This window comes from Chaetodon trifascialis, chromosome 16 (assembly GCF_039877785.1).
Source record: "Chaetodon trifascialis isolate fChaTrf1 chromosome 16, fChaTrf1.hap1, whole genome shotgun sequence".
Lineage (NCBI taxonomy): Eukaryota > Metazoa > Chordata > Actinopteri > Chaetodontiformes > Chaetodontidae > Chaetodon > Chaetodon trifascialis.
Window position 1 is genome coordinate 10802363 of NC_092071.1, and position 26838 is coordinate 10829200.

At 43.1% G+C, this 26838-nt stretch overlaps 1 protein-coding gene across 3 annotated transcripts; it reads right to left on the reverse strand.

Moving 5' to 3' along the window:
* On the reverse strand, positions 1-24878 carry taok1b (TAO kinase 1b). Of its 3 annotated transcripts, none has more exons than XM_070983184.1 (22): positions 24406-24878; positions 24204-24267; positions 15744-16002; positions 15107-15178; positions 14167-14268; positions 14014-14059; positions 13780-13876; positions 13586-13699; positions 13057-13148; positions 12128-12221; positions 11644-11725; positions 9160-9327; positions 8656-8862; positions 7301-7435; positions 6948-7184; positions 6691-6819; positions 6235-6318; positions 5999-6118; positions 5644-5883; positions 5340-5552; positions 4645-4827; positions 1-4125 (listed from the first exon to the last, which is right to left on the reverse strand). In XM_070983184.1, exons 3-22 carry the CDS (start codon positions 15873-15875, stop codon positions 3625-3627), a joined length of 3048 nt encoding a protein of 1015 aa, XP_070839285.1. In that variant the 5' UTR covers positions 15876-16002; positions 24204-24267; positions 24406-24878; the 3' UTR covers positions 1-3624. The 3 variants fall into 3 exon arrangements, with proteins under 3 accessions (XP_070839285.1, XP_070839284.1, XP_070839282.1); XM_070983183.1 differs by having other exon boundaries at positions 24204-24295; XM_070983181.1 differs by having other exon boundaries at positions 24204-24878.
* Between the last annotated feature and the right edge of the window lie 1960 nt (positions 24879-26838).

Sequence of the window (26838 nt, forward strand, 5' to 3'; positions counted from 1 at the left end):
AAATATTAAAATTACTTTATTACAGATGATTCTTTATCCAGTAGCCCTCTTCCAACAAAAAATAGTAATTACAAACAAAATATTACATTTATCCCCTAAACTTTGTTTCTGAATTTCTTTTATACATTTTAAATCACTTTGTCATCTGTAAGGAATAGCTTTTTTCTTCTGCTATGCGACATTCATCTTTTTGCACAATCTATACAATTTAATACAGTTTAATACAGGTCTCTGGACTACGGAGAATAAAACAGCAAGATCCACCAAATGACAGGAGAGATAAAGGGAATACTGATAAACAGACTGTACAGAGACGTAACCCTGCCTGCCGTCTACTTTCAGCCAATGGCAGCCGTCCCTCAGCGCACTGAGGGGGATCACAGTAGACTCTTTTATCTGGTCAATCACTTGTGCAATCAGTGCAACTGATCCAGTTCAGAGTGACCAAGGTCTAAAGCTAGACTCTGCCCCGACTGCCTCGCAAAACACCTGGGAGTCCTAGTAAACACAAGAGAAGGTCTAAAAATCTGGCCCTCGTTTGGCCCTCCGCAGACATCCTCTGGAAAATAAAATGACCCTTTCTGGCATAAAAGCAAATAAAACACTAAAGAACTGGGGAAATAAAGGGCTGATTAAAAGATGTTGGGTACGATGGCATACTGGCTGAGGAGAGAAGTGGGGCCACCACATTGTTTTTTTTTTTTGTTTTCAGACCGAAGCCAAGAAAAACAACAGGATTATAAATTCTGAGTGCAGGGTGGTAAGATTTAAACAAAGGCAAATACTTAAGTGCAGTGTGAAAATGCTTCGTGTATGACCACAACAAAAGAGGGCGCGTGTTTCATAAGTCTGAAATAAAAGTCCAAATAATATCCAGGGACCCCACAACACCTAAGGGTAACACTGTAGATATCAAATAACATATATTTTCACTGTCTTGTGCAAGAATTTGGAAACAATTTCAGGTGAAGTGCACTGAATATTGTTTATGCAGCCAAATGTTTCAGAATTAAGCTTTTTTTTCAGATTTGACATGATCTGAAAATCAATTCTCTCTTTTTCTATGTTATTAGAACTCTGACTTTAGGTCTGAGAGCCTTCTAAAAACCATGAAAAACCAAAAGAGACAGGCGAGTCTTCTGTATCGGGTATCATCAGTAAAATATAGCCATTGCTAAAGCAAAGGCGTCACCTACCTACATTTCAAATTATGTGCAAAATCATCCTCATTCAGCATGAAACAAAATGTTGCCATTCACTCAAGGCGGTCTGCCCTCGAGTCGTGTTGTTATCACTCACAACAGAATATCTGTAACACGTTTCTGAACTCGCAGCTGCAAGCAAGACAGCGAAAACCCAGCGGCTGCAAATGGTCCATCTGAACACCGCTGGTCTAAAACCACGTCACTGTGTCCGCATCACAACAGGCTAATTTGTCTTTGAGTTGTCAATTAGATTTCCATATTTTCAAATTCAAAATATACAATATTAACAGGTTTCATGTACATTCCTCCTCTGAAAGTCACATAATGCATAATCTCTGCATTTCACAATAGGACCTTTATCTTTATAATCCTTCTTTTTTATAGATTCATATAATAATAATTATTATATATATATTTTTCTTCTTCTTTTCTTTCACATGAAGAGCTCTTCCCGAATAGATCAGGGAGGAGGCGAGGAGCACACCAGGCTCAGGAGGGGGGGAAACGGAGGTGGAGGGATGGGGGGAGATCGGTGGTCGGAACGTGATATGGGGGTCACTGGGGGTGAGACAGAGCGGGCTGTCAGACCAGGGGAAGGTTGCAGGGGCATGGCAGCGGAGATCACAGCATCACCGCCCGTCCACCCACCGAGACATTCAGCAGTCGCCAACCAGCGGAGGGCGAGTGAAGCTCCTCTGTTCACACTCCCTGCTCATTCACCACATCTCCTTTCCCTTAAAAGGGTCTTTTTGAAAATCCAAAAAACACATGGGGATATTTTCGGGCAGCTGAGGCGGACATTGCTGCCCCGACACAAATGCTGCTGAGCGTGTTGCCCAAATTCCATTTCCAGAAAATGAACCCTGTACATGCATTCATCATTATCAAGTGTACAAAGGATCATACCGCCTAATCAATAACTTTTGTAGGTATGTATGTGTAAATATGTCTCATTAACATTAAGTGTGGGGTACAAGGCCTGTACCAAAGTCAGTGTCTGGTCACCCTCTGGTGAAGCTCTACTCGAGTGTTCTTGAGGTAGGCCAACAGCCACAGTTCAATTTGACTTTTTTTTTTTTTTGTTTTTTTTTTCTGCGTGGTGCATTGCTTTCACCGATCAACACGGTGCCGAATTAGACCTGGAAATGACTGCAAAAGAGTGGAGCGTGAACACCAGTTTTGAAACTATGAAAGCAGAAGGTTGGGCGCTGCTGAAAACCCATCCCTGTCGCAAGGAGCGAGTCCAGTGCAGAGGTCTGTGGAAACCCAGGAGCCAATACAGACAATAAGGCTGAGCGCGCAAGAGAAACGACTCCGCTCCTTCTCCTCCGATCCAGCAACACTCGCATCTACTTGGCCTCATAGTATCACACTGAACTTCCACTGGCACAATCTCATTAAACACATGTTGGCATGGATAATTATAATGTAGCATCTGACTCTACACCCTTACCTTTGGCATCTTTGCAGTCCTGCTCACATCACACAATACTTCCTAACACCTGGGAATAAGAGCCTGTGTGGCACAGAGGGGTTTTTTAACTATTTCTTTAATTTTTTAACAAAACGATGCACCTGGTGATTCCACTGGTTACGTTTCCTCACTCTGCTGCATGGTGCTTCTAGCTACAGGTCGTCCCCCTGCCACCACTATAAAGCCAGAGATCTCCCACTGGTGCTCACACCTGACGACATGCGTTCTCTTTTCATTGTCCTTCTAGACCTCTCCAACGTGTGCTCAAACTGTCTGCATCGATCTGAAATCAGACCCCTACGTGACCGCCTGCCTTTCATTTGCCTGCAACTGCACATGAACGATAATCTCATTAAACATTCTATCAGTCTGTGCTGAAATCTTGAGCTGTGACTGATTTGAAGGAATTTGCACATTTTTACTCTAAAAATTGCACATGGAATGCAAATTTTCCAATAACACACCTTAAGAATCAGATTTACTTCATACCTATATAGTATAAAACAGCATACTGCAAAGTGACAGCTCTTGATAATCAACTCCATGACTGATTAGATGAATACTGTTTTGAGTCTATGGCAACAGAGACTAACATGGCAACTAGAAACACATATAATAGCACTGCAGGCTACAGTAAAAATGACACTATTGCATTGTGGCATACTGTATATGGCCCTCAGCCATATTGGATTAGTCACGAGACTTCTGGGCTTCCACAGACGCTGCTAGCAGAACACTGATGTAAGAGAGCAGTGGTGATGGGAGAGGAACTGAGCGCAGGTCACCCAGTCTGAATACTGTGCATCAGACGCACTGTGGGAAGTAACAAATGTATGTGTGGTGCATGCATGGTGTGTGTGTGTGTGTGGTGTGTGTGTGTACAGTGTTACCTCTGTGCACAAGAATTTTACTTTAAGAAGATCATTGTGTGCGTGTGTGTGTGTTCTAGGTGTACGACAGGTGGGATCCGTTGGATATCTGAGAGGTGATGCTGGCGCTCCTGCTCATGCCCTGTTCATTCCTCCCCCCTGATGACGTCCTCCTCATAGCCTGCGGGCTGTTCCTCACCCCACCTGCCCCTCCTCCGCTCCCCCTCTGACTCCCTCCTCCGGGGTGGTGGAGGCTCCAGGGCGGTGGGCCCCCAGCCAGCATGGGGTGACCCCATGGCTGCTGTGAGCTGGAGCCCCCCTGGTGGTGATGACTATGGTGGCCGCCTCCTCCACCTCCTCCTGGCCAGTGGCCTCCCCCCTGAGCCCCCTGGCCTCCTCCACCTCCTCCCCCCCAGCCTCCCTGGGAATCAGGAGCCAGGTTTGTGAGGACCATGTTGCTGAAGCCCAGCCGCATGGACTCCGAGTCAAAAGCCTCGATCTCTCGGGCCTGGCGCTCCAGCAGTGAGCGGATTCGCTCCAGGCGCTCGTTCTGCAGGGCGAGCATTTCCTCCTCAATCTGGGGAGACACACACAGTGAATTGCAGTTGGTTATCCAGAGTTTGGAAGCACAGGATTTATTACCTGGTACTGACTTAATGAACTGGATCGTTTTAAGCACAGGATCATGTTTGCTCTGCTGTGTGGCATTGCTGCTGGTACAATGAGGTATTTATTTTGATCATTTTTGAATAGATTGTACTCGTTTCTTACGCAGCTCTATGTAGTTGTTACCTGTTGGAGGGCTGCGTAGCAGTGCATTGAGAGAAAAAAAACTAGATCAGGGGCAGAAAAATTAAGATGTCTGCACAGACGTACTACTTCCATGACTGATGGTAATGGATGCACTCTGCTGCGAGCCTGCTGTGGCAGCAGTGTCGTGCTGTGTGTGTGTGTGTGTGTGTGTGTGTGTGTGTGTGTGTGTGTGTGTGTGTGTGTGTGTGTGTGTGTGCACCATGTCTGTTACTGCCACTCCAAAATCTACTGATACCTGTCCGAACACTAGACAACACAAGACAAAGTCCAGGGCCTCTCTTACTTTCTGCTCCAGCAGAGCCCTCCGCAGAGAGACCCTCTGCTCCAGCTCCCTCCTCTCCTTGTCGTGTTGAGCGTCTGTTTGCATCTTGATCTTGCTCTGGTACGCGTTGAGCAGCTCCAGCTCCTGCTGCAGCTGCATCCTCAGAACCTGACACTCCCCCTCTTGAGCCTCGTCTAACCGCAGCTGAGGAAGAAGAAAAGGAAAGACATAAAATGAGAAAGATGGAAAGTGTGTCTTTGTAAGCACCAAGTTTGTTTGTGTATGTGTTTTTTTTTATAGGGAAAAGAGATTTTTCAGGCAGCCATACATACAGGATCATTCAACTCATTTTCAGCTGTCACACGTGACAAGTTGTCGAGCATCATAAGTTGTCATCAAATGCTTGTTCGGATTCTTTGTCTTGTTTACATGTTCTTAAATGACATGTTTCCAGATTCCAATAATGGAATTTTGCTCATTTTAGATGGCATTTTGCAACTGTTTCGTGTCGAGATAAAAAAACACATTGATGCATTTGTGAGTTTAGCTAAAGTTCATTACTGTGAACTGTGAACATTACAGGTATTGACAATGTCTGTTGTGGTGTCAGGTATCATACTGGCAAAGGTACTGAGAACTCAAAACTGTGCCATTAAATGAGGACATTTTCGTGTGTATGCTTCATAAACTTCTAGGCTGTCTCCTGTGGTACTCACAGCCTGCGTGGACAGCATTTCATTGATAGAGTGATCGTACTGCTCGGCCAGGATGGCCAGCTTCCTGGTCTGCTCCTCCTTCAGCCTCTTGAGCACGGCCTTGTGATCAGACTTGGGCGTGGTCTCCAGCAGGTGGTTCCTGAGGGCCTTGTACTGCCTGGTCTGGGTTTTACACGTCTCCTGGAACTGCTTCTTGATCTGAAGCTCCTTAGACTGAAGAAGGAAAAGAAATGAAGATGCTGAGTGAGGGGGTGTGTGGTTTCTACTAACGTCATTTACAGAACTGCAGTAGAAGTCCGTGTACCTTGAGGCTCTTGGGCTGCTGTCGGACCTCCATGACATGCTTGCGCCTCAGCTCCCTCTCCCTCCTCTTATTGTATTCCAGCTGGTTGGTGAGCTCTGTCTGATGCTGGGTCCGGATCAGCTCGGCCCGCGCCTTCTGGATCGTCCCCAGGTGCCTGAACTCCAGCTCCTGCATCGACTCGTGATGCCTGAGCAGCATGGCATGCTCCAGGTCCTTCTGTGTCTGCCGTTTGTTCAGCTCCTGAAAAGGGGGAGAGAATACCGGGTGACATCAATCGAATAAAGAAAATCAAACACTAAGAAGTAAGAAGTAAGAAGAGGTGGTGGTGGCTGTTTCTCTCTGTGTGACCAAGTACCTCTCTGGCCAGATCCTGCTCCACATTGTGTCTGGCAATCAGGATCCTGCGTTTGAAGCGCCGACACTCCAGCTCCAGGTACTGCCTCTGTCTCCTCAGCAGGTTGGCCTCCTCCTCCGCCTGGGGATTGACACCACGTTGCATTACAATGATTCACTCTAACATGTATGTGTGAATTCATTGCACAATCTTCATCTGGTCTTGGCCAGCGTGCATATTTTGTGAGAGACCGTGACCTGGAAGTGCTGGATGTTCTCCTTCTGCTTGGACAGCCACTCCTGCTTCTCTTTCTTGGGAGTCGACTGGTTCTCGCTCAGCTCCTGCCACACAGGTGTTTTTTTATTTCAGTATGTCAGGGCACTGTCAAGACTGGCTTTTATGCACATGACAGTTTGTGGGTATTTATAAATACTTTAAGTCCAATTAAACACACAGATGCTTCAAGCTCTGTCTTCCCCAGCACGATTATACTGACTACAGCTAAAACGCTACAGCTTACTTCATAATTGATTAATTGTTTAAATCGTTTTTCAAGCAAAAGACACCAAAAATGATCTGGTTCCAGCCACTCAGCTGTGAGGATCTGCTGCATTGTTTGTCTCATGTGATAATAACCAAAAATAAGATTTTCTGTAATGTTTTCAACTGAAGAATGTGTCAAAAAGGATTCCCAAACGATCCCCTCCTGTTACCTCTTTGAGTTGCTCCTTGCGTAGTTTATACTCGCGCTTCTGTGACTCCAGGAAGCTGCTGAGCTCCTTCTTCTGCTGCACCTGGATGTGTTGCTGGAACTTCTTCTCGTCGTTGGTGAACGTCTTCAGCTAAACCAAACATGACAAAAAAAAGACCTTGCTGCAGCTGTAGAAACATGCTTTGAAAACAAGAATAGTTGAACACTTAAGCAGGCAGGTGCATCTTTGAATTAATACTAATTTGCTTGTCTACATACATCCTTGTCCAGAGCCGCCTGGTGCTTTTTGAGCAGCTTCTCCATCTCCTGGGTGAAGTTGTTCCTCTGACTCTCCAGCTCTTTGTCCAGCCTCAGCCTGTGCTCATCCATCTCCCCCTTCAGCTTGTTCTCCAGGGCCATCAGGTGCTTCTGATGTTGCCGTCTCATGCGTTTGTATCCCGACATTTGCTCCCGCAGCTCAGAGTCCTGCTCATGTTCCTGCATCTCACGGGTAACCTGTGAGATGTGGACGCAAGAAGGAAGAATGTTTGTTAAATGTGAAACCTGTCGTGTTACACAGCCGCTAGTAAGACAAGAATGAGATGCATGGCGGAGTCAGCAAGTGTTCTCACAAGCGATGCTGTGCGTATGGTGGCAAAGTGCTCTCTGTTGCGGTAGTGCTTCCTCGGGGCTTGAGCTGGTGTTGGCTGGGGCTCAGAGGGTTGACTGGTGGCTGCCTGCTCCCCAGAGAAACTCTCCTCTTCTTCCTGGAGACATAAGGCAGCTGAATTAACAAGTTATTCAGTTATGGTATTAAACAGGAGACAAAAGGACGCATTAGGGGTGTGGGAAGGAGATCAAGACAGAAGGGAAGAGAATCAGAAACAGCTTTGTACACCAAAGCTCCACAGAACAATCACAGTAATAAAGTGCTCTGTCTAACTCGTATATGTATACCAAGCTAACGGACTTGGACTCTTAAGAGGAGGTGGTCTCTGTCTGGTCCCAAATGATTTCTGGTGCAGTTTGTTTGTGGAGGGAACGTGATCTGATCTACTACTCGGCATGCAAGTTTGATCAAAACAGCACCTGTAGAGGTGTGCTTTGCATAGTGGGATGTGGATGAGCAATTTAACAGTTTCTAGCAAACAGCTGGAGAAGGAATCAAGGTCGGACCTGGACGAGTGCCACACAGTACATTGGCCAGTGGACCTTGTTCAAGACCTTCTTCCTGTGTTTACGTTCTTAAAACGCCCTCAGACTGCTGTTAGAAAGTTCCTCACAACATCCTACCAAAACACAGCTGGACAAACCAGGCCAGTGAAGAACATAATTACTTACAAATTAATAGGTCACTCAAAATTAGACATGAGTAATTAAATTATTACACATTTTTGATCACATTTTTTGTACAATTAATATACAAAGAAGGAGAGAGGTTACTTGATGCAGGTATCCTAACATAGCTTAAATCAACAAATACGATATTTTAACATAGAAATATGTTTTAAGTATATTACAAAGCAGAAATTTCAGATTCTTAAATGAGATGATCTGCTGCTTTCTCAGCTTTGCATCACTCAGCTTAACTGGATTACATCTGAATTTGGTTTTGGGCTGTCGGTCAGACAAAACAGGCAGTTTAAAAAACGGCATCAGTTCTGGGAAAAGCATTTTTCACAATTTCTGACAATCTATAAGACTCTTCAAATAATCTGAACAAAGAATAAATAAACTCAATGAAAGTGATTCCGTGCTGCACTTCCATCAAGTTGAGGGACTTGCAAGAGACTGATTAAAAAGTGACTAGTCCAAACTGATGCTGCACCTGAGATATCCTGATTTTTAGTCCCTAGCGTGAGTCAGACTCCAAAACCACTGGACTGATCTTTATGTGTAACATCAGCAGAGTGCTTCTTTAATCGATATTGAAAATAATCCTACAGACTTCCCCTAAGTATGGGTGTGTCTGTGCCGCTTCACCCACCGGTTTGAGGTGAATGACGGAGCTGTTGGACATGACTGTGTGGTCTCCCTCCATGAGGTCCAGCTCGCTGCGGCTGTCCTGGGCCGCTTCGTTCAGACTGTTGACAGAGCTGCTCTGGGAGCTGGCGCTGATGGACATGCTGGGGATGGACTGATTACTGCCGACGCTGTTCACCGTTCCTGTCCGACCTCCGCCCGGCTCCAGCTCCTGGAGACAGAGCAGGGAGAGCCAGCAAAAAGAGAGCCAGAGAGGGAACAGGAGGAAGAAACAAGACACACAGAGGACACAGACAGACAGACAGACAGGCAGACAGGCAGACAGGCAGACAGACAGACAGACAGACAGACAGACAGACAGACAGATAGATGCATGCTTGGTTACTTTCTCTGCACAGTGGAATGCCATGAAAGTGTCAAGTGTATTTATGTGCTCCAAAAAGACCGGACAAATCCCACTCTAACACCGGCTCTTTAGTTTGATTCTAACATTCAAACATCCACACACCTCGTCTCCATCCTGGACTTCTGCTGTGGGTCCGTTGTGGGCCTCCTGAAGGAGAATCTTCTTCATTTTGCGGTACTGCAGGTTGTCCAGCTCTCGCACTGCATCCTTGGTCCTCTGGATAAGATCCATCAGCACAGAGTCTGGACGTTCACGCTGCAGAAATGCATGCTGGAGGGGAGCGTGACAGGAAATAAAAGACAGAACTTCATGAACAGAGAGGTCACAGAAGAAGAAGAGAGGACGAAGAGGAATGACGACGAGAAAAACACAATAAAACTGTTCTTCACTCTAAAGGCGCTACTGCAATGTTCATGTTTAATAGACAGGTTTGTTTTTGAGCCATAAACTGCACATATCACAAACGTAGTGGGTGAAAAAGTGCTGAATTAGCTACTAGTGTCAGTGATGTGGTCGGGGCCCTGGATTTAATGAGGCCATCGATGGTTTTGCACTGAAACAGCAGAAAGAAAAACATCTCATACTGTTATTTGGCCTTCATGGCTGTTTGTTTAATATTATTAATGATCCTGCTTGGCTGATCAATAATGCTTATCAAATCCTGTATAGACAGTTTCTCGAGAGTGAAACTTTGCCTGTTCACACTGCAGTCATGTGACTGGAGGCTGTGCACTGAATGAATGTAACACATCTGTTCTATAGAGTATGCAGCGAAGGGCTGCTGAGCTCCTGACGACAGACGCAGAGAGCAGCGATGCTTGTAATTTGTTTTACTGTCGTTATCTCAAGATCACAATTTCATTACTTTGTTATCTCAAGATAACAAAGATCGTTTTCTTGTGATAATGTGTTGCTTTATCCCATTAGCGAGAAAACCAAAGGACCGTTTTTCAAGATAACGAGATGATTTATCACAAGAAAACATCAGTTCCAGTCACAGCCATGTTGTACGGTATGAATTATCACCATGAATCACGCCGCAGTCGGCATTTTCACGTGTCAATAGTAAAAGAAAACATGCAAGCGTGACGAGACGCAAAACACTGATCTAGACTGCCTGACTTGTCTGATCTGTCCCACATGCAGTGCGACTGTACAGTGCGACGTTGCACAGTGTAAATCACTAATGAGTGAACAGAAACACTGTACAGATCTGTACTGAACAAAACATTTGTCTGACACGTTTCTCTTCATGGTTTGGATGGCGCCATGTGTGCTACATTGATGCTTTGCCAGTCATATGCCTGTTTAACTGATGAACTGCACTACTTGTGGTTGCTTTTAGAAATATTAACAGACCTTTTATAATCTTGCTACAATTTTATGGCCTGTGTTACAAAATTTGTGTTTCGTGACATCTGCAGACTTTCACTGAAGTACAGTCTGATGCACTGATCAATAAAAGGTTCTCTTTGATCTGATATTTTCATCTTAAACCAGCTGCTACAGTTGTCAACACACATCTGTGCATGCCGACATGCCACAGCTGATCTCTGATGAGCATGTTAAGTAACAGGAGGAAACAACCTCCTGTTTTCTCATGATACCGTTTGATTACGTCATTATCTGAGATAACAAAGCTCATTCTCCAGATAACAAAATAACTGAAATATAATGGCGTGAAGAAAATAACTGCATGCATGGCTGTGCTAGGTTTCCATAGTTAAGATGTATGTGATTTTTTTTTTTTTTTGAAAGAGCCAACTTTGCGTAGTTTGGATTTGCATCATTACTGCTACTATACCTGCTCCTTCTCACTGGAATGTGTCACGTTATAGCCAGAGCCGAGAGACTTCAATTAATATGTGGTGTGTGGTAAAAACAATAATAATAATAAAACAAAAAGTTTGGACTACTACTACTCGCCGTACCTGAAAACCATAAGTCCAACTAGTTGCTTTATTTTGAAATGTCCGTATAAAACCCTTCACTACATTGTGTCAATGAGTCTTCTGTCCCCCTTTGTGATAAAGTGCATCATGTAGATGATGACGAGTTTTCAAAACGGACAGAAAATATATCAAATACATGAGAATAAAACCCAGCATGACAAATTCTCTCATCCTCAAGCTAAAGTTGGGCCAGAAGTCCATTTGAAGAAGCTCACACTGAGAAACACTTTAATTTAGTTTAAGAACAAGTGCTGTTTTGGAACTTGACATTTAAAAAAGTAACACACAGTGTGCAGTGCTTCCACACCCCGAGGACAACTTCCATTAGCAACAGTGACTCCATTAGTGGGCTAAGTGACAGCTGCTCAGTTACTTAACGGTGGACGCAGAAGTCACATCTCTACAGTAATTACATCTGGGTTGTTTCTACAAAACCGAGCTCTGTGTGTGTGTGTGCGTGTGTGTGTGTGAATCCGGAAGTAGAGGATTAGGGAATCAAAATAGAAGCTTATGGGGGACAGAACAGAGCGCAAACATCAGGGAGATTTATCACCAGAGGGCTTTGTCAATCTCCCATCTTAACACACTGACCCTGCTCTCTGTTTCTCTGCCACAGTGTACAGTGTGCACTTACACCCAGCATGTCGTCAGAGTGTGGTCTGTCCTGGGGGATTTTCTGAAGGCATGAATCGATAAAGTTTCTAAAGTAATCCGTCCTGAAACACAAGAGAGAAAAGACACAGAGTGAAAACAAAGCAGACACCTCTACAGAGAGCCTTGAACGAAAGAAAACACGCTGCAAAATATAAGACATTATTACAATTATGCCCATTCAAAAAAAGAGCCAGTGGACTGGACGTAAAGCGCTCCACACCACGTTTGTGTTTTCACAAATCAAACATAGCTGTGTAACACATGTGGCTGGTGCACTTCCTGAGTTTTAAAGTGGCTTTGAACAACCGACCTCTGCACAAGCTTCCACGATAGCTTCCCATGGTCATCTTTGCTCTACATCTGTCATTACTGAGATTATGTGCAGATCGTTATACATTTAACTATATATACATATGCACATGCGTGAGAGTGTGTGTGTGTGAGAGAGAGGGGAGACGTCTCACCATTCACTGGATTGCAGTGTAGGGCTCTCATTCTGCGCTATGTGGTATAAGGCACTCATTGCATTCATGTTAAACAGGGGAGGCTTCCTCTCAGCTGGAAAAACAGGGAAAAAAAGCATGTTTTTCACCCACATTAATGTACAGGTTTATTCACACGTGTAATTGAATTGGTTTAAGTTTCAGATGAAGCATTTTTTTGTATTTCTAAACCTTTTAAAACTGACAATATAGGCTTGTTTTACAGCTGAGTTCTAAACCTTAAATTTTCACTGGTGTTAGTCCTTGATTTCAAAGACCTGTCAATCAGTCTTTAGCATGAGACCATGATTTGTTCCAGTTGGACAACAGATTGTGTATTTAAAGACCCCATTCAGACATCTTTAAAATGCACATTAAATCCTCTACTTTTTTGAGGTTTTAAAAAAAAGTTCAATTATCTTGTTAAAATTGTCAAAATGACCTCAACTCCGTCTCCCTCATTTAAAATCACAGAATCTTCGAACATGTAATCATTTTTCATTTCCAAAGTTTAACCGTTGGACACAACATGTCTCTTACTTCACTGAAGGGTCAGTTCTCAGTGTGTCTGCACTGCGGGTTTCAGGTTTCCGCATCACACTCGTCTAATTAAATACTGGACCAGGATTGGCTTCCAAACTAGTTGTGAGGTCACAAATCATGCTCGTAAACCCGCCCCTTGAAACTGGATTTTCAATGAGAGCAAACTTTACACTTTCAGTAGATGAATGGGAAAATAGTTTCAATCTGCACAGTGAAGCTCAAACATCAACTGTAGGAACAAGAAGAAAATGTTTTTAGGGCTCAGGGACTTTAAGGATGCTTAATATTATGTTTACACTTATTTTTATAGAGAAATATTCTTTCCACTGCAGTTTTAATTGGCACAACACACACATCCTGCCACCCACCTAATTCTATACAGGTGATCCCTAAGGACCAGATATCCACCTTCCCATCATACTGGCCCTCGTCCATAGCTAGAATCACCTCCGGGGCCATCCTGGATGAAGTGGAGGGGAGAGATAAAGTGGGGGTGGAGGAGAAAAGGTCAAGAGTAATTTTAGAGAGAGAGATAACTTTCATGAGGAGTTGGTCACTCTCACCACACAGCTAGATGTGGAAAAACAGCAGCTTTGTTTTACTATAAATCTCCAAACTAAAAGTCGTTTCATTCTTTGGAATTAAATAACGGTGTTTTTCATGACTCATCTAAGTAGTTTCTCAGCAGCATGAAGTAAAAAGAGCAGAGAAAATGATCCGGAAGATGTCTGAACCCTGAGCAAACATTGGCCCCAACAATCACAGCAGCAAAACATTTGGATGTGTGAAGAAGCAAAACACATTTTTACAGTCAAATACAGCTGAATCGATGCTTCTTTAAGCTCAATTAGAGACTGTTTATGTCATCACATCATCTAACACATGCCAGTCACTTACCAATATGGCGTTCCCACAAAGGAGTTGGCAGGTGAGGCAATGGAGGCAGAGCCGAAGTCGGCCAGTTTGACCTGCCCGGGCTCAGTCAGCAGAATGTTGCCTGCCTTCACATCCCTGAGAGAGAAAAACACAGATGTGAGAGAGAGCAGGAGGGCGCAGTGTTTACATCTGAGGAGACAATGTAAATCACTCGCCTGTGGATCATATTATGGGAATGAAGGTAGGCCAGCCCCTGCAGAGCACCATGTGTAATGGCAGCAATCTCTACTTCTTGTAAAGGTTTTTTATGAACTGAAGGAAGAAAACCAGAGTGAGGATGAATCAACATCAGCGGAGGAAGACAGGTATCCATGTGTGTTTTCTGCAAGCTCAGACAACTCACTGAACAACCCCCCCCAATCCAAAATCGGTGTGGAACATCTGCTCACCTTCTAGCAGATCGGAGGCTGAGCCGAGACAGTACTCCATCACCAGCTAAAGCGAGAGATCAAGTTAAGAATAACGTATAGACGCACGCAGGCCCTTACACGCTGCAGAATGACATGATCTTCCAACTCTGTGCATGTAAGCGGCTGACTTACCCATGCTGTGTGCTCACGGAGGTAACAACCTTTGTACTCTATACTGTTGGGGTGCCGGATCCTCTGGAGAAACTTCACCTCCTTTATGATGTCCTGCCATTTCTGTTGGGGGCAAAGAACGGATTTCAAAATGAAACCGGCCAACGCGTCACTTGGCTTTCAGCGCTGGAGGTGACGGCGTGTGTGTGTGTGTGCGTGCGTGCATGAGATTGTCTTTCAGTGCAGATAGGGGTAAGGTGGTTCTCTTCACAGATTATGTGTAATCTTATTACAGCTAATCTGAAATCATGAGCAGGGTAAACTGTATCTGGGACGACGACGGCGAAAGTGAGCACACAGGGGTGACCTTGTTGAGACGATAAGGTTCAGTGATTTTCAATCAGAATCACGATACCCAGCAAGAATACTGTGGTCCAGCAGCTCTTTATCTGGCTTTGGACTGAAGATACTGATACAAGACAAATTCAGTGAATACCACTTTTTTTGGAAGCACAGAAAAAGACTTTCTTTTTTCTTTTTTTTTTAGCCAAATTCAGATTTTCATTGATGATATCAGCATTCGGCATTTGTTGCAAACATTTACTATATGACATATATGTTAGAACATGGCACAGACAGCCTAACGCCTCTAGCGGCTACAGTGACGTGAGGTGTATCTAAAAAATGATAAAATGAGACTTTCAATTGAAGACATTTCAATTTCCATCTGAGACTATGTTGATGGAAAAAAGTCCATGTGAGCTTCCTTTGGTGCTGAAGGGCTGCTGAGTAAACATTTGTCAGTTCTCTGAATTGCTGAGCTCAAGGTCTGTTTCTTCGTTCTCTGCACTGATCAAACCAGGCCAAATGACTGTTCATGAAGCCGTGTTTCACACAGTGACTGGACAGTGTGAAAGTGCTGATGGTCAAAGTAATATAAATATAATCAATCTTGTCTCACCTCATTAGACTGCTTTCCACTGTAGGACATCTTTTTAATTGCCACCACCTCATTGGTGCGCACATCCCGTGCCTGGGAAACACAAATGATCGGTATCATACATGGTCAGTTCACACATTTCAGCTAGAAAATACAGTATGTCTAATTCTCTGTGCATCTTCTCTCATCGAGGATGTGGTTTTTCAAGACCTCTTGTGCTTTTTTAACCACACTGTGTGCAGCGTTCGAGAGCAAAAGTCAGATCAGGCAGCCAGGCTGAGTCACGTCACTCCGCTGTACCTTGCTGCAATTAAACCCCATCAAGGGCTGGTTTCTGTTCTTTATTGAAGATCAAATAAGCTTCACTATTTTTAAAACTGTGAAGCAAACTCTGGCACAGCCCACTGATGTATTGAAACAAAGCTGTAATTGATTCAGTTGCTAACTTTAATCAGCCTTGAGTTGCTGTGTTATTCACAGAAAGGGATACAGCAGCTAATCAAATACCATGTGACTGTGTAGAATCTGTGACTACTGACTCAGAACTGATGGACTTTGTCTATTTAACTGATCATATCCCTGAATAACATGTAGAATAAGATAAGTTCAAATGCATTTCTCTGTTGTGTGAGTCAGTGTGCAGATGCAGTTGCCATACAAAGTAGACAGCGCCAAAGCTGCCATGGCCAATCTCTCGGAGGTCAGAGAAAAGCTTCTCGGGGTCTTCTTTGAAGAAAAGCTCAGCCACCTCCGGATCCTTCAGGCTCCCTGCCCTTACAGAGGAGGGCATCCTTGTTAATGTAGTCCCTTATCACCCACGCAAAGGGGATGGGACTATCTGGGTGCTGAGCTACGCCAAAGCAGCTGAAGATTCATCTGCAACAATGGATGGGCTTAAGGAACCAGCACATGGGTGCCTAGATGGACAGAAGGGGTGAAGGGGAGACAAAGAGAGAAAGACAGGGCTGTTAGCAAAGACAAGATGAAACGCTATGATATAGCTCAGTATGAAGAAGAGTGTATTTGCTCAGCTGATGTGAGTTTGAGGAAACTCATGGGCAAAGTCAACGGCCAGACTTTGAAAGAAGAGGAGGGAATCTCAGCGCAACTTTGATCTTGCGACACGAACCCAAATCTGAAACATAACCGACTCAAGTTGCATTTTATCAAAGTCTGCTTTTCATGAATTCCAACCACAACACGCACCAAAGACACACTACAAAGAGAGGCAAAAATAAAATGCTGTGTTACACGCCCTGGAAAAAGCACTACACGAATGGATGGTGCGGCCGCAGGGCTCCAGAACACTCTCTCCGTTGGCCGGACCGAAGCCAGCCTGTTCAGTGATTTCATGTGCTCATGCACGAAACTTGGCCACATCCAAACATTAAAAATAAAAGGTATTTGGCTACATAATGCTCCCAGTTTTGATTAAATGACTCCTGAATTCACTTCAGATTGTGCATGAGATGATTCTTCTTTTGGAGTGAGGAAACATAAAAAATGTTAACTTATGGGGCTCCAGACGACTGATGCCTCACTCACTGGCTTCCACGGCTAAAGAGAGCACACATTAAGTTTTGTCAGAAAAGTCAGGGGCTCCTGGAGTCCTCTAAACACAGTGACTTCAGCCACTGGTCACACCTTCAACTGCTGACCCTCATATAATCGAATAATTGCAGAGTCATCACAAGCGCAGATTGCTTCAGCTACTGGAATGACTGGGCAATGCAAATATCCCAGCTCAAGCATTGATTTCATGTCCACAGCTATGAGGTGGCCAACAGTAATGAGGGGTGAGCGGCTTTGCAGGATCAATCAGAGGACATGGGGCCAATTTTTACTGTGTACTCGAAGCTGGATGCATCAATTTTGCTCCAGTTAATTCATATAACATGCATGTCGGATTAATATTGCATATTGTGTGTTTAATGTGGCTAATCTATACTAAATCAAACTTAGCCATTCAACTGAAGACACATTTTGTTAAATGCAACAACAAGTGAAAGCCAATAAACAATGCTGTGTTGAATTATGGCCCGGCTCTATGTTCCAGGGATCAAACTGGTCAGCACATACAGGGGGTATGCCTAAAAACCAGCAACAACCTAACGTCCTTGTCTTGTTTTCACAAAACAGCCCCCTCCATACCCAAAAGCTGCACGTATATCATCACAGAATCACTCAGTGGTAAAACTACTAGTTTACCTTTGGGTTGGCAGCCCTGCTAACCTAGCCGGCTAAAGTTATCAGCCTGCTGTACCAAAACCACAGCGCTGGCTGAATGTCACAAGGTTTTGTGCTGCTGAAAAAGCGATCCAGCTGACTGAGGAAAAAAAAAAAAAACAAGAGTGAAACTCATAAAAAGACACCCAGCCCTGAAGGACAACAAATATCTTCGTGAGGAGAAGCTAAAAACTGCTGCTGGGAACAAACTTTAGTAACATGAACAGAGATCCATTCATTTCATGTCTATGTCGGAGTCTAGCAGAGAATAGCAGAGAGTCATTTACAGGTTTTCTGATTCTGCCACAATACCTACAGCGTTAGTATATAAGCACTGTGATAGATATGTCTCAACAACACCAAACTTTGACTGTGAAGGGTTGAAAGATGCCCCGTAAAAATCAAAGCTTAAAGTTGCTTTCAGGAAGCAGGAAAATTAACGCCACTGTGCATTAAACACTGATTATTCAGGTTTGGGGATGTTTCTCTTACTTTGAGTGTGTTATGTGCAAAGTGACTTCAAGCACTACTTCATTCTGGAAAGACAAGCCATCCAGTCTGACTTAATGTGGGTAAATGATTCATTTTCTACAAGGACACTGCTCTTATATATGCACTGTGAGTATGGCAGACCGATAGAAAGTCAAAGGAGTGCTAGTGATATTCAAAGAAATGAACTGTGTTCCAGTGTTAATACATGAGAGCAATGCTTAATACATCATATTTCAAGTCTTTCATGACCAGAGAGTATGACATACAACCCAACCTCACTAATGTGACATTTTTACTGCTTTGCCATAATACAACCCCGATTCCAAAAGTTTTGATGTTGCGTCAAACATAAATAAAACAGAATGTGATCATTTGCTAATCCTACTCTACTGAAAACAGTCCAAAGACAATATATTCAATGTTTTATCTTATCAGCTTCACTGATCTTCTTAAATATCTGCTTATTCTGAATTTGATAGCAACAACACATTGGGACAGGAGCCTCGACAGACTGGGAAAGTTAGGTTAATGAAACAGGTTGATTGGTAACAGGTGATAGTATCATGGTATGAAAGGGTCATCTGATAAATGTTCAACGTTTTAATGGACGTGTGAAAGGCTTCTGAGTCGTGTTGACAAAGTAAAATCACTACTTTACTCTAAATGATAAATTTCCTATCAGCCAATACCGACTGTCTCAGCTGCACAAAACAGCAAAATATTCTGACAAAGCATGAACGTCAGCAGGAGCAGCAAAACAATGTTATTAATACTCTGCTGGCTAAGCTTTCTGGACCTGTTTAAGAAGTGCTGAAAGACTTTTCCCACCTAACATGTGATTGTACTTCCTCATGAATACTTTACTTGATTCAGCACACACTGATTTCTCTCATGGCCATAAAATCACAAGTTAGGTTGTTAACAGGCATGCTATTAACTACTAGTATTGACTTAAGGCAATATTAAGACGGCCATACACAGAGTCATCGTTCAATCAAAATAAAGCAGTATGATTAATTCCTCTTAATTAAAGCAGCATTCACTGCAGAATTTTTGTTCCGTCTCATAAGGACTTTGATAAGCAGTGTAAGAAAATGACCTAATTTCCCTGCAGCAGTCACTAGATTGTTCTCTAGCAGTCATTTGTTCTAACAGTAATGTTTTTCTGATGCTAAAATGTTCTGTGCGTTGTGTTGTTGCCCTCTGGTAAATCTGACATTAGAGCAGTGGTTAGCAAACATCTAGACGTGTACGTTGATTTGATTTTATTAGTCATGCAGGGGAAACTTGAAATGAAAAGGAGCCGAGGTGAATTTCATCGAAATAAAATCGTCAAGAAAGATGAACTGCCTTGTTTCTTTTGAATGCAGAATGTTAAGCATTCCTGACGTGCAAATGAAAAAAATCATCTTAAACTCTGAACACAGAAGTGGACTTGAAAGAAAGCTGAAAGCTTTTCCTTTTCTAATCTGTCAAAGGTCTTCCATTTTAGACTTTACACATTGTTTTGTTTTCTTAGTGAATCTGTGCCGGCATCAAAGCTTAATTCTTTCATCACCGAATTAGAGATATTCTTCATAGAAGTAGAAGAAAAAGCAGAGGCAGAACAAATGACATAAACCATGACTCACTTCCAGCAAGTTCTCCAATGAAACACAGCAATTAATAATGTCATCACTGACACCTGTATTTGAAACGGTGTAACCTCTGTAACGACCCTGCAACTGTGCATTATGAAGTCTGACTCTCATGTATGTAAATGTAAATGGGGTGGACAAAATATTAAGAACACCTCTCTCTTTAAGTCCTTGGCATACAGATTAGGATACGTTATTAGCAACCTGCACGCAGTGCTGATACTGAAGAAGTCACTGAACACATACAACAATATTTGTAATAATGTTTAAACTAATAAATGAAGACAAGTGGATTTTCTTCCCCCATAGTGTCATCTATTTTTAATAGCCTTGGTACCATTGAATACTATCAAATGTATAATTAATGGAGATTGTATTGTTTTAAATACATGGCATCTAAAAAATATCAAAGAATCAACACTGACAACCTTAATACACACACGCACAGGCCACTTTATCTAGTCTAAAAAGAAAACTAGAAAACTAACTAGACTTGACTGAAGTTACACTGGTCGTACATTTCTGACTAGATGATAAAATGTGTAGGAAGAAAAACAAAAATATAGTCTCTCTGTCACACACATGCACACACACACACACGTTATCACAAAGAACAGCGTGTTCGAGAAACGCACCGAAAGTTGCTTTGCTTTGCTCGAGAAAATGGATTGTCTCTTGCTGTATTACGTGAATTGATTTCCTCTGCGCTGTAAAATCACAGAGAAGCCTAATGAAGAGGCAACCACGACACAAAGCTGAGTAGCAAGCGGTGTCACAGAGAAGAATGAGCGAGAGAGCGAAATGGAGAGGCATAATAAATAATCAAATACTTTATTGATCCTCATAGTGAAATTCTCTTAGCTGCGCAGGGTCAGCAACACAGGCGCAACCCTGGAGCAATCCTGCTGTCTGCCGGTTTAGCGAAATGCAGAGGAAAGATGTGCAAGACAGGAAAGATATACGAAAGAATTTGAGGAAAAGCTTTTTCAAACCCAGACTAAAACATCCATCCAGCCATCCATCTCAGTTCCTTTACATTTTTTAGTTTAAAATCCATAACAACTACATAACATTAAACACCCTTTAATTTCAATTACCATCATTAATCAGACGAACACTTCTTTGCTTAACAGCAGATTGGACCAAGTCTTATATTGGCCAGCTACGATTAAACTGATAATGATTTCCAATGTATTCACAAGGCCGGGTTTAAAAGCAATCTTGACTCGAAAAGTTGTAATTCCTGCAAATGTTTCATGCTCTGCAATCACCACAATAAATAGATCTGATTACTTAGAGCCCCTACTCATCCATGCTACACCTACGCACTGTAGGTGGTTTTCATTGTTAAGGTTTATTATGCCTCCTCTGTGCATACCATATTTGATTGACATCCCCTCCCTGACACTCCTGCTTTTGTTACACCTGCTAAGATGGGACAACTTGGACCCTTGTGATTCTTTTAGGTACATGTAGCGGATCTCAGCCAATCTTCAACCTTAAATGTCAACCTGAAAATCACATCCGGCAGAATAACTGAAATCACCTATGTGGGTGTGCAGGGCCTTTAAACAGTTTTCACAGAAACGTCTGAAACCGGTAGTCATTTCAATTTGCTTCATTTCACACACACATACACATCTCGGTGGATAATAAAAACTACATGTATATACACTTTCATGCACATGCTTTCAAAATGTCCTTCAGCAAGATACTAAATGCTGCATTTCTAAATAATTTAAAGTAGGAATGCACTGAGCTGATACATCTTATTAAATGATCGTGCATCAGCCAGATATAACTGGTGCACATGAAACAGTTCTCAGTCTGTCTCTGCAAAATCGTACCAGCGCAGCTTTTTAATATAATAACGAAAACGTTCACAAGTGTAAAAAGATGTGCAGCCCTGTGCGCACTGAAACATAGAAAAATGACCCCAGCCAGCTCCTGTGAGGTGTGCAGAGTTTAAAAGAAAAAGAAAAAGTGAAGTACAGTAGCATCTGATCTGTGTTTGAATCAGCCAATACACTGAGTTTGGGTGTTGGATATGATAGCAGAAGAGAAAAGGTTGGGTTATGTGCATCCCTGCTTTTAAAAATCATCAGTCAAACACACAATCCAATACAAACAACACTGTAACACCACAGCTGTTTGTTCAGAGACAATGTTAATTTCATGACCTACATGTGCGCTGTTGCTCAAATGGCTTACACACTATGTCTCTATCCCCCAAGATGGAGGGTGGGGTGTCCATACTCCTGCTTCCCAGAATGATTACAGATTGTGGCTTTCACTAAGTGGAGGAAGTGAAAGCTCTATAGCTTCCCAACGTCGTCAACAACAATAACAACAACACAATCTCGATTTGTGGGCGATACAGAGATGATGGTGACAGAAGAGAGGAACGGAGTGACCAAACACTAAGAGGATTTGACCCATCCCATTTCACTCACAGAGCTCCATTTACACTCGTCCTGTTGGGATGAATGTCACGAACATCGACAACATACTAAGTTTCCTCTGAACAAGAGACACTAGGGTAAATAAATAAGACAATGTGCCAGTGGCAACTGGAACAACAAGACCTGCAGGCATGCGAAGCGCAAGTTTACAAAGTCATGTCAGTGGGTGTGGTATGACAAACCGGACGAGTACCTCGGACTAGGAAGCAGAATCCTTTAGACTGTTTAAAACCTAAATTTATCTCCAAAACCCTGACCCTCGCGTTTGTGAATATTTTTCATTGTGTGGACAGTGTACATCCTCTGTCCATCACCTGAACTACTTTCTGGATGTGCCTATCCTTCTCAGTCTGATTCATCAAATATTCCATTGGCTTCCATCTTTCAGCAGCCAGCCACAATCAAAGACCTTGATCAGATGCATAGGAACTCCTTTTAAGGAAGAGGACCATAACTTTATTACCCCACTTTTTTAATTGCATGTCACTGAAGATGCCTCTGTGGCAGTCAGCTTAGTTAACAGTTTACCGTTAGTTATAAAAGTATCAGCCATTAGGTTTGACAGCTATATAAACAAATTAAATATAATAAAATCACCATAGCATTAGTAAGCCAAATAAGGTTCTTCACAAGTACACTGCATAATTCAAATCACTAACAAATCCAGTTATGCTGGCAGTACTGCAGTGGATCATACTGTGGTACCAGCACTTGTTCTGCAGTGGCTGACAGTCACTGACTGACTTGGATCTCGGCTTGAGCAAGCAGGGCAGGCTTTGCTCCAGTGTCTAATCCATTTTTCCTGGGAGACACTTAAATCCATTATGCAGTGCGCCCATATTCAGCACCCCCTGAAATAACAGACACACAAGGAAACACAACTTTGCAACGGCTTCTCCTGCACCGAGATGTTCGCAGTTAATAACAGCTGCGTACCTCTCATCATCAGCGAGCACCAAGTCCTTGAAAGTAAAGAAGGGGAGCTGTTCCAGCCTGTGAAAGCACTGTTGTTCTAACAAGCATGCAGAGACATAAAAGAACAAATAGCAGGTGCGCAGATCAGCACAGGTTACAGTGAACATAGGCAGCCGAGGAGAAATATATGATGGCAGAGTAAGAGCACAAGTTGTACCTGTCTTTCAGATCTATCCTATAGGCTGCATTTACAACATGGACAGTCTGCTCATGGTGGTCTAAACATACCTACAAAGATAGGTGGACTGCTTATGCTGCAGTGCTTATTTGACAAACAGAGCCAGGATACAGTACCTGACACATAAACCAGAGAGCATGTGTAGGTGTTGGGCTGGATCATCCATCAAACCTTGAGCATCAGATGTGACAGTTCGGTGATGCGAATGGTAAACTTGGTGTCACAACACTGGTGTTATGCGCGAATTAACCACATCCACGGTGTTGTGTTAAATCCCTGTGTGGCTGATCAACTGTGTCATGCATAAGTTAAGCAGCGAAGTCACAGATAAGCCAAGCAGGAGAGTAGCTTGCTGAGTGATAGCCAGTGTTACGCAATATCAACACAGAAAACTGAGGAATGCGACTCACGTCAGTGCACAAAAACAGCCATCAGCGGCAGATGGATGAGAGCTCTGCTTGTCGCTTACACAATGATCATCACAATGATCTGTCAGACTCTCCTGACTAATGCTGCGTGTAAACACAATGTCAGGATATAGAACTGTTACGTGCGACAGACATCGAAAGAGGCTTGACCAATGTCACCTACCATCACACTGCTAAGTTTGCTATTCAGACACTTATGTGAGTCATGATGCCCCTACCCAGATCATAAAACTTCCGAGACAGACACCTCCAAATCCGAGTTTCGCGTAACGTACAGCCACAGTGGACAAAAACAAAAACGAGGGAGTGGCACGGCTTCCAACGATAGTTGCATAAAGCGGATTAGCAAGCTAACGTAGCTAGCTAACTGGGTAAAGCAATCTGTTACAATTACTCACAACAAACCGAACCACTGACAATTTAGCTCGCTAGCCCTGCTCCCCGTACACTGAAACCATTTAGTCGTGTGTTACATTGACATTCAAATAAAACACCCATGTAACAATCGATAACTGATGTTGCCCTGTAAAGCAGACACAAAATCTGTCGATGCGACAGACCATACAAGTTGTGACAGCAACTTTTGGTTAGCTGGCTAGCTCGCGAGCTAACCTATGTTGAAATCAAGCCCCACTGCAGCATGTAGCGTTGGACAACAAATCTAACGCTAGCGTTACCTATCGTTAGTTAGCAGAACGCTAGAGTTAGCGACCAACTCACCTGGTCAAGATGAATCCACGCAGGTTGCGAGGTGGGGTATAAGCGTCTGGTTAATCCAGTCACCCTGAACACGGCAGAGTAAGCGGCTGACGCTAAATCACAGACGAGGCAATGCAGTCCAGAGAAATCAAAGTGTGAATTCGCTAGCTAATAAGTTAGCAATGCTAATTCGATAAGGTAACTAAGCGTACAATTGCCTTACCCAATATAGACGGTCAGCCTGACTTCAAACCTAGCTCAACTGTTCACTTCAGAAATAGCCGCTGTTTTGTCATATATACTGGTCGGCCACAGGAGTAATTTCTTTCAACGTGAGGCAAGCTGACCGAGCTAACGACTGTCAAGCGTTGACTGTCAGAGCGAGCTGGCAGGCAGGCTACTGGCCAGCTAGCTAGCTAGCTGCTAACGTCAGGCAGTAGCTAGCAAAGTTTCTCTCCTCGATAGGCAGTCCCTAAAAATGGCGGCGAGGAGAATCACCTCCCTTTCATCGTGAAGGAATCAAGGAGCAAATGAATCGAAAAGCGCAGAGTCGGAGCTACACAGTCAACATGAAGTGAGGCGAGAGGATATGTGTGACAGGTTTGGGGAGTCTTGCTGTCCAGCTGTGCCCTACAGCGGAAATGTTGCCCCCTCCCTAATCTCAGAGTTTAATACTGCTGTGCCATCCAACAACATAAAGGTGTGTGATTTGGATGGAGAGAGCAATACACACAATGACTGTCAACTCAGCACGCGCCCGGTCCGTTTTCTAACCGATAATAATCAAATGTTGGGTTTTTCCCTCTTTCCCGTGTGTGTTTGGCCTTATTCACTTTCAGTCACTGAGCTCCTAACCTGATTATCAGTTGGAGTCTTAATCTGACCTCTGCTATAAATAGGTTGTCGTTCACTGGCAGACAATATAAAAACTGTCATCCCAGAACAATAACAGACCTGAGATGTCGGGGAAGATGGTCAAGGTCCAACCAGCTGCACAGTTACCACGATGTGCAGTCAGCTTGAGAGGAGTGGGATTTTACATCAGAACACCATAATTTATTCCGGTAAACAGTAATAGTGCAGCCTGAATAATCTAGTTATGTACTGAAAGCATGTGATGAGTACAACATCTTGTCAATAACCTGCACTGATATGATTCGGTATCACATCTTACATAATGAAGTATGATTTAACAATTAAGTAAAAGAGCAGATGCCATTTATTATTTCGGCCGGGGGGGGGGGGGGGGGGGGGGGTCAACACCTCTGCAGTGGGTCTCCTAATAACCTAGGAAACTGACATAAGTCCATTGATGCACTACAGATGTTGACTTTTTCATCGTGTTATGATTATACTAGAGAAGTGACCATTTGTGTCGCTGAAGCATCTGTTTATTCCATATTCACAGAAATACTCGATGTTCTGCTTCTAGCATGAAAAACAACTTACCGTCACGTCGGTATAAACGTGACACCACATGTCAAAGGATTACACATGTAGGTGTAATCCGCGTTGAGAAAATATAGGATGTATGCAATGTGCATGGCATCAGAGAGGTTAAAGATGGGCATTCCACAACAGGCTGCAGGCCGAGAAACCAATCAGCGTGCAGAACGGGGCTCAGAGGGCTTTGATTGGTTGCTTGGTCGCCCTGTTGTCATGATGATGGGAATCAGGTCCTGCCTGTGTGGTCTGTATCCAGGCGCAGAAGTATACTGAAGCAAATGATATGGATGGATGGGCTGCAGAACTTTCTGTTCCTGAGACAGACGCGCGCGCGCACACACACGCACACACACAATATAATGTTAATACATATAACTCCTGTGTATGACCACAGATGTTTATTCAAACTAAAACTGAACATATTTGTGATGATGCTGCTTCTGTGCAGATGTTTCATGTTGAAGAAGGCCAACAATAGCTGCTTGTTGCAGTATGGAAGAGCGCCTTGTTTCATGTGACTGAATAGTAAGTGTTCAATCACTGATTCTGTACTGCTGGTACCAAGTGACGATGCTGGCCTCTGAAATATCACCGTTAGCCCTAAGAATAGAAAATCAGGACTGAGCCAGAGCAATTCAGTCATTCAACATGTCTAGACAATAAATGTGGTCTTTAAATGTATGCTTTTTTATGGTTGATCTGTACATTTCCTCATGTTTATTTCACCAGTTTATCAAGACATTCCCTGTGATGAAGTGCTATGGCCACAACTCACCTGTGTCATCTTCAACTGCCACATGAGGGCCCATCGGTATGTCAATGATTTTTTTTTTTTTTTGCAGATAACTTGGTTGTGTGAATGCATTTGGTTTACTGTAGTAACTTTCAATGTTTGAGTTTATTATTCATGGATTTATATTCACATATCCAGTGAATCTATCTAAAGTAATCTGGCTCTGTATGTTTTTACATTAAGGTTTACGATTAAGTGAACATGAATATTAAGAATAATCTTTTGTGTGCAACATTAAAAGCTTTTTTCACAGCAGATATTTTGACAGGTCACAGAAGGAAAAGTACAGATGTAAATAATAAAAATTCACGATGGCTGAATTCCATTTAGCTGCTCATCCTTCAGGGTGCTGGTACTATTCATACTAGTTTACTGGGATTCTTAAATACAAAGTTAAAATGTATTCTTAAAATAATA